The sequence below is a fragment of the Panicum virgatum genome, chromosome 6N (genome assembly GCF_016808335.1).
Source record: "Panicum virgatum strain AP13 chromosome 6N, P.virgatum_v5, whole genome shotgun sequence".
NCBI lineage: Eukaryota > Viridiplantae > Streptophyta > Magnoliopsida > Poales > Poaceae > Panicum > Panicum virgatum.
This window is the reverse complement of record NC_053150.1, coordinates 34,454,394-34,462,426: the sequence shown is the minus strand read 5'-3', so window position 1 is coordinate 34,462,426 and position 8,033 is coordinate 34,454,394. Positions and strand designations below refer to the sequence as shown.

Below are 8,033 nucleotides of genomic sequence, written 5' to 3'. Positions count from 1 at the left end.
GCTATTTGAGTACCACATCGGATCATCCGGTGCTGAAGGCTAGATTTGAATTCCAAGACAACGTCTCTGATCATTGATCCGACCATTACTTCGACGCACCAAAGTTACCATGTCAGATATCTCTACGGTGGGTTGGACACCTCGTCTTGACGGTGCATTGGACGTCTTGTCTCGACGGTGCATTGGACATCTCATCTCGACGGTGCATTGGACGTCTCGTCTCGACGGTGCATTGGACTCTATCCAAGAGACCTAAAGAATCTTACAAATATGATCTTGCAAATTCGTTAGTCCCATTGATTGCGTTGTCACACGATCACCAAAATCACTCGAAATGGCCTAAATGGGGCCATGTTCGTTACACTCTCCCCCGTTTTTGGTGATTGATGACAACACAATCAAAGCAAGCATAAATTTGTGAAAATTGACAAATTGAACCACTTACACTTGCTTGGATGCTTACCACCATCCAATGTCGGCTTGGCCTCCCCCTAAATCCATGATTTTCCCCCTTTTCTTCTCCCCATATTTCTCCCCCTTTGGAAGACATTCCTCTCCCTTTGGGAGATACTTGCTTTGATCCACATTTCTCCTCCTTTGGAGTCAAATCACCTAAAAAGTATTTGCAAAATAACATAGCTCAAAGGGAAAAGTTAGTAGCCTAGGGAGTTAGTTCCATGAATCATGATCCAATTGTATGATATTAATGAAGATACCAAATGAGAAATTACATGAAACTTGCATGATATGAGCTAAACTTTCCACAAGTGTGTGCACGAAATGATGATGTAAAAATCAAGTGCACAACTAGGTATTTAGACCAAAAAAGCTTAGATCATATCATGCACAGAGGTAGCTCTAAAGGATAAAGAAAAGACAAAAATACCAATTGAATGAGTTTTTAGAACCTTGCATACCTCCGGGGGATGTAGTTACCTTGGTAGTACCACATGAAAGAAGACGAGTGAGAGGCACTTGGTACACTAAGGTGGGCAAATGTATGAGCACATAGCCTATGAACTTAGATATGAAAATTTAAGTTCAATAGAGCATGGCTCAATATACATGAAAGCACACTTCTTTATCCAATCACTCTTATAGAGTTGTTAATTCACATTGAGCGTGAACAACATTCTCTTAGAGTGTTAACTTCAGAAAGAGACTAATAAACTTGCAAACATATTAGTCTCCAAAATCACAAACCATAGGATGAACTCCCTCTAAATGTGTGCATTTAGTGTTTGAATCACCAAGCAAATGTATGCACATTGTTTATGACAACAATGGGAAGTTTACCCTATTGGTAGTGCTTTTGATCTTGTTCTTCCGGTTGGGCTTGGTGTAGATGCGAGAACTCTTGATTGTGATCTTCTTCTTGTTCTTCTCATCCGGAAGCTTTTTCTTTTGTTGAGAGCACTTGTTGGACTTATGGCCTTCTTGATGGCACTTGAAGCATGTCACGGTGTACCCCTTCTCAAGCTTCTTCACCATGTCTTCACGGTTATCTTGAGAAGGTTGGACAATGCTCTTGCCCTTCAATCTTGCCAAGTCCTTCATGAGCCTTTCCACTTCTTGCTTGAGCTCATCATTCTCTTTGGCAATGAGATCATTACATGATTCAACAACAACATTCTCATAGCATTTCTCATTGCAAGGGTTAGAGCAAGATTCATCAATTAAATCAATGCAAGAATTACCTACCTTAGAAATTGAAATTTCACAAGGGATAGATTGGTTTGTTTCCAAAGAGTCATTTGTTTCTTTAGTGATGCTCTCAATTTTTAATTTGAGCTCTTCATGCTCCTTGCTAAGCATTTGGAATTTGCACAACAAATTATCATAATTTGTAGCAAGAGTAGCATTAAGATCATTAAGAGCATCACATTTTTTAAATTGTTTCTTAATTGCTCTTTGGTGCTCATGTACTAAATCAAGAAGCTATTCATAAGAAGGAGAGTCGGAGTCATCATCACTTACATGGCTTTCCATACCTTTAGCCACAAGGCATATGTTGGATGATGAAGCCACGCCCGTGTTGAAGCGGGTGGTGAAGGTCTTGTTTGACTCATCACTTGAGCTTGTGCTTGATTATTCACCACCACTTGTCCATTCACCAAGAACGACGAGTGCTTCTTCCTTGAGCTTCTTCTCCTTCTTCTTCTTCTTGAATCTCCTCTCAACCTTCATGAGTTGATGGTGAGGCCCATATTTGAGGAAGACCATGTACCCCATCAAGTTGATCTTCTTCAAGCTTTTGTTCATGATCTTCACTTGCTTGTAAAACTTGGGGGGCATGACTCCTTCTTCATCACATGAGGTACATTGGCTTTCTTCCTCTTCACTTGAGCTTCTCTTGATTGTCATCTTCTTCAACAATCTTTCTTGTTTGCTTGTGAGAGCGCTATGAGTTGGTGAAGAAGGTGGAGCTCTTGGACATGATCAAGAATTTCCTCATAACCAGCCATTTGTTCTGCATTAAGTGTCTCAACAATCTTCAGATGATCCTCATCAAACCCAAGGTTCTGCTCCTCAGTAAGTTCCCTATAATGATCCCTTGATCGCTCGTCCTCTGTAAAATATGAATATATGACAAAAATTAGCATGAGTTGAAATTATTAGAAATGGTAGTGGTACTCAAAGAATATTTATGTATGTATGTATGTATGTATGTATGCATGTATGTATGTATGTATGTATGTATGTATGTATGTATGTATGTATGTATGTATGTATGTATGTATGTATGTATGTATGTATGTATGTATGTATGTATGTATGTATGTATGTATGTATAACTAAAGCATTCGAGATTACTCACCAGTCAGGTGTAGCTCCGGCAAACCGTAGTGCCTGATATCCTTGCCCATAGATGTCAAATGATATGATATATCTTTAAGCACCATCTGTTCAATTCTCGAGCTATTGTCACATGTACGGCGAAAATCCTCAGACATAGCGTCAAGATGGTTGTCCCAAAGACGCCGTATATTAGCACACTCACAAAAAACCATTACAGTGGCGAAAAGCCTCCGCAACGAACAAGGCATCCTGAACTAAGCCGACTCCGTGAGGCAGTCATCAAGTGACTTGTCTGATTCAACAAGCCCCATAACCTCACATGCCTGTCTAAATGTCGCATACGTTACACCCCGCCATGTTCTCAGATTCTCATATGAGGTTGCACCTCTAACATGGTTCAACATGATCCGAAGGTAGTACATCTCACCTTCGGCATGATTTGCATAGACCAACCTACCAATCTGAATCCTTTTAACCTTCCTAGGCTTCCAGAACTTTTTTGACTTGTTCCAGGTGAAGTGCTCAGGAAACTCTCTATAGAGATATTGGCGAGCTGCATGGTTTGATCTACTCACATTGAAATACTCTGTAACCATGGATCTCTATGATTTTTCAGACTGCATAACATTATTCAGGTTATCAGTAGACTTATAGGCAACCATATGCATACCCTCGAGGTGCACCTGCATCTGCAGTACAGGTGGAGATATAGAATACAACTTAAATGCATATAATCTGTACACAACCTCTATAGCAGTTATCATCCTAGAATCTCTGTACTGTTTTATCTCATTGATTACTTTCTTCCCATTGCCCTTAGGCTCAAGAGAGAAAGATGCGCGATCATGCCCTTTATATATATATATATATATATTTGTACAGATACTCAACAGACTTAATACTGCAACAAATCCCTACATTAATGTGGCAGTTATACCTCATCAGCAGGATTGGATTATAAGGAACCACCCATCGGTTATCAAGCCATTCCTTACGCACCTTCACTTTCTGCCCATCCTCTCATCTTCTGTACACTGAATAAGAGTCCTTTCCTTGCTGCGTAGTTTCACTGAACTGCGCGAGGGTACCGGAAGCGACATTCACCATCAACCATGCATGGACAGTCCTTGTTTAGAACTCCACATGGATCATGCATCATATGTTTGCATACAAGCTTATGTAACTAAGGATACTTTTTCTTGTCAGGAAGTTCAGCTGAAATATATCTATCATAATCATCAGGACTCTTTAGCTTACTCCCGGACTCCATAACCAGCAGAAAGTGCTCATGTGGCAGGCCCCTCTTCTGAAACTCTGTTACATGCGCCCATGCAGCAACCGTGCCCAAGTGACCCTTTTTAATCAAAAAATCATGAAGGTCCAACAACTTAGCATGATACACCCTCGCAACAACATCAGGTCGATCTTGGGGTGTCTGCCGTGGCAGCAATTCTACAACTTTCTCATCCCAATACGGATTGCATGTCATTGTTACGAAGAAATCTGGCTTCCCATACCGTGTAACCAGTGTCATTGCATCCATGAACCTACTTTGCACATCACGATCACTACCAGGAAAATCCTTACTCAAAACAACCCTGAGCCCAGCCTTCGAAGCATCAGCCTCTCCAACGGCGAGCGTGTCAAGAAGACCCTTACCACATAAGAATTGTAAAATTTTAGATGCTAATTGATGGAATTACATTCAATTGAGACTTGATGGCTCATAGTTAAATCAGAGCTCACCTGATATAAATCTGCACGAATTATAGCCTGATTTGCTGGCTTCACGTACCAATCTAGACGCATTGACTCAACTCTGACATACATATCTACTGCAAATTGCTGGAAGAGCCGACCAGCATGAAAGAACACATTGAGTTGACCTTCACGAATCTGTAGCTTGAAACAATAGTACTCTCTTGCAGTGACGTGACGCCGAGATCCTCCACCAGCTGTTAGATGTAGAGAGTGTTGGAAAGTGAGTCCATATCATTGCTTAATATAATTTCATATGTAATACATGTATAATTAATACATAATATAAAACAATAAATGGAAAGTGTGTTCAAACCTGCGTCATCGAGCTCATCATTGGGATCATCCTCGTCCCCACTTTGCTCATCCATATCATGGTCTTCCCCATTAAAATTGTAATATACTGAATGTTGGTGTTTTCCCTTTTTAGGAGGCTGCAACTGAACTGCACCTGATTCCCCATCAGGAAGATCATCTGTGAATGAGATAATATATGTTTACTCTCCAAAATAGCAATAAATATTCAATAATATTATCTACCATATTTAAAGATAATTGGAAAATACCAAACAAACCTTGCTTCTTACGCTTCATATATTTTCTCTTCGGATTAGCAGGAGGTGGATCTTGATATTCAATTTGTTTATGCTCCCATCCAGTCTCACCAGCAGGACACAACAGAGGGTAGGCCAACGGGTCATAGCAACCATGGAACGCCCTGACATATTGAGGTCGATCTTCTCTGCCATATATTATTATGCTGCGAGAAAATCTTTGTTGAGGGTCATTACCGTCCATCCATATAGCAGCGACCTGATCCATTCCAGGGGCGTTATATCTACTCTGATCAATAGATATGCTTGTATTAAGTTCAATGTTGTACTCTGCAATATTAGACACCGAACCGAGATTCTTGAATAGAAGCACATATGGGTTGTTCTGCAGAATCCTCAAAATCAACCGGATCATTGAAGTATCAAGCTTAGGCGACCTTTTGACCCTATGTGCAATGGTCTCATCGGTGTCATAAAAGTATAGCTACATATGGCGAGGCCCTCTCCCACCAGAAACAAGTTGATCGAACCTATGATATATCTGACCGTGTGCTTTAAAACAATAGACACCAATACCTCTTGCAGATGCGAGATTATGATCAATGGAAATTCCAAAGCTTGTGAATGAGAAGTGACTATTAAAATACCGAATGTGCTTCCTAAAATATTTTGCATCCCTGTCAGTCTGACTGGCGAACAAGCGGCGGAGCTCTGCCGGTATCTCTGGAATATATATATTAACCTTCCCTTTCCTGCAACAGAAGGCCGGCCCTTCACCTGGGAACCTCTTTGCATGGCAAAATTGATAGGCTTTTTGCTTTTTCAGAACATGGTGTTTCTTCGGAAGATCCTTGTACACTGCATCATATGGATCCGAAAATCTAAATCCAATATCAGCATCCACAGCATACTCGTACTGGAAATCTGCGTGTATATTGTGATATATATTTATTATAATCGCTAAAGACATATTAATATTAGTGAGTTCATTCGGATCAGCAACTAACCCTGGTGATGGAATACGCGTGCCTCATCGTCCTCTGTATTAGCAGGCCCATAATCCACTGGGTTCTGCTCATCTAAATCATGTTCTAATAAATATAACAAACAACAAGTCACTTCATTATTCATTAATCATAAATTATCAAAGTGTATTAGATAGGCATGCTACAAGAAATAATCATACCTTCAACTCCATGCATCGGATCATCTGGTTCCCATAGGCCTGAGTCAAACATATCCTCTCGATCCACATTTCTCTGTTCACCTGAAATTGTAGGCTAAAAGTTATAGTTCTTGGCAAAACAATATATCCAGCCTATAAGAAAAAAACGTACAGGACCATGTTATACCTGGCAAACAATTGTTCTTCTGACGTATTCCTTCATTAGTTCTGACTATCTTTTCACTTCTCGTAATATTATATTTTTCTCTTTTTTTGGTATTCCTTTCAGTCTTTTTCTCAATGGACATGGTTGCAAACCTAATTCGCTCCCTCTCTTTTTTCCTGCTTTCTTGCACTACCAGGTGAGACTGTGACAACATTATCTGTCACAATTCAAAAGAAAATGAAGATCACATGGAATAGAAGAAATGAAGCACATTGAAATGTATACATATTATAAATTAACTGTAATCATTGGACAAACCGGTGTCATGTTGATTCATGGGCACGTGTATTTGCTCACTTCCACTAACACCATCAGTTCCATTAAAAGCTGCAGTTCCATCCATATGCAACAAAGCCGAAAGGGGGGTGTCTGACAGTCCTATGACCATGCATAGCATTTTAAAATTATTTTAAACTTATCTAAATTGGATATATAGTGGGTTGCAACATTCAAACGTGGGTACCATCGAAAGCGCATTGAAATCTATATTCCCCACACACACACACACACACACATATATATATATATATATATATATATATATATATATATATATATATATATATATATATATATAGAGAGAGAGAGAGAGAGAGATTCTCGGGCACGTCTATTTGCTCACTTCCACCAACACCAGTAGTTCCATTGAAAACTGCAGTTCCATCCACATGCAGCAGAGCCGAAAGTGGGGTGCGTGATATTCCTACAATATGCCATAACATTAATCATCCATTGCGAAGAAGAAAAGTATATAAAAATTGAACTAACCTGCAGTAGCACCAATGTGGAATGATCCACTACTAGAAAACACGCCAAAGGTCCACCTCAAAAGTACCGGTATGAAGATAAACCGGTACCTATACTAGATGGAACCTATGGACAAGCCTTAGGTACCAGTTGATAACACCAACCGGTACCTAAGGCTCATCCATAGGCAACCGGTGTCTATGGATGAGCCTTAGGTACCGGTTGGTGTTACTAACCGGTACATTAGGAGCAATCTCGTGAGCGTAGAAGGAAGGGGACAAGGCTGCTCCAGGAATCATGGACGGGCAATGGAAGGCGACTGATGAATATGGAAGGCAATCGCCGGTTCCTATCGCCGCGCGAGATTGAAGCGAGAGAAGGCATCGGTGTCGCACGGCGGGCACAGAGGCCGGGTAGAGAAGGCCACGGTCTCCAAATTTTTTTTCGCACGGCGGATTCAACTGGCGCCAGAAGGTTTTTCGGTCTGCCAAGGTTTTTGTCAAGCACCTAGCCTTTACACGTGGGGCATCTGGAGGTGTCTTGTGAGAGGATGGGTAGATAAAAAGTGGGTGGAGATTGTATTCAATTGTTTCAACTTTTAATAGTGGTGGGTATGGTAGTCAGCTGTCCTCTCTAAAAATCAGCGATCCTCTCTTTTACTTCCACAAAAACAGCATCCCCAAAATCAGTCATTCTCTCTCTTTTTACTTCCAAAAAACAGCATCCTATATCTTTTTACTTCCAAAAAACAGTGGTGGGTATGGTAAAATTTTTGGTGAAAAAA

At 40.5% G+C, this 8,033-nt stretch overlaps 2 protein-coding genes across 3 annotated transcripts; both read right to left on the bottom strand.

Moving 5' to 3' along the window:
* Nucleotides 1–3,882: 3,882 nt before the first annotated feature.
* LOC120679542 lies at nucleotides 3,883–4,785 on the bottom strand. Its single transcript, XM_039961152.1, has 2 exons — nucleotides 4,546–4,785; nucleotides 3,883–4,453 (listed from the first exon to the last, which is right to left on the bottom strand). The coding sequence occupies exons 1-2, from the start codon at nucleotides 4,627–4,629 to the stop codon at nucleotides 3,983–3,985; spliced, it is 555 nt and encodes a 184-aa protein (XP_039817086.1). The 5' UTR covers nucleotides 4,630–4,785; the 3' UTR covers nucleotides 3,883–3,982.
* Nucleotides 4,786–5,131: 346 nt separating this feature from the next.
* LOC120679469 lies at nucleotides 5,132–7,307 on the bottom strand. 2 transcript variants are annotated; one of them, XM_039961066.1, is made up of 7 exons: nucleotides 7,271–7,307; nucleotides 7,125–7,205; nucleotides 6,761–6,880; nucleotides 6,464–6,659; nucleotides 6,298–6,378; nucleotides 6,119–6,202; nucleotides 5,402–6,035 (listed from the first exon to the last, which is right to left on the bottom strand). In XM_039961066.1, the coding sequence occupies exons 3-7, from the start codon at nucleotides 6,767–6,769 to the stop codon at nucleotides 5,596–5,598; spliced, it is 810 nt and encodes a 269-aa protein (XP_039817000.1). In that variant the 5' UTR covers nucleotides 6,770–6,880; nucleotides 7,125–7,205; nucleotides 7,271–7,307; the 3' UTR covers nucleotides 5,402–5,595. The 2 variants fall into 2 exon arrangements, with proteins under 2 accessions (XP_039816999.1, XP_039817000.1); XM_039961065.1 differs by having other exon boundaries at nucleotides 5,132–6,035; nucleotides 6,761–7,205.
* Nucleotides 7,308–8,033: the final 726 nt, after the last annotated feature.

Bases quoted from the DNA above. Each gene is read 5' to 3' on its own strand.
- LOC120679542 (XM_039961152.1), bottom strand. From the start codon at position 4,629: ATGTATGTCAGAGTTGAGTCAATGCGTCTAGATTGGTACGTGAAGCCA. The intron at 4,454-4,545 runs GTGAGCTCTGAT...TTATGTGGTAAG, and splicing joins TTCGTGCAGATTTATATCAG to GGTCTTCTTGACACGCTCGC.
- LOC120679469 (XM_039961065.1), bottom strand. The intron at 6,379-6,463 runs GTATAACATGGT...CTACAATTTCAG, and splicing joins GAAGAACAATTGTTTGCCAG to GTGAACAGAGAAATGTGGAT. The intron at 6,036-6,118 runs GTTAGTTGCTGA...ATATACACGCAG, and splicing joins ACGCGTATTCCATCACCAGG to ATTTCCAGTACGAGTATGCT.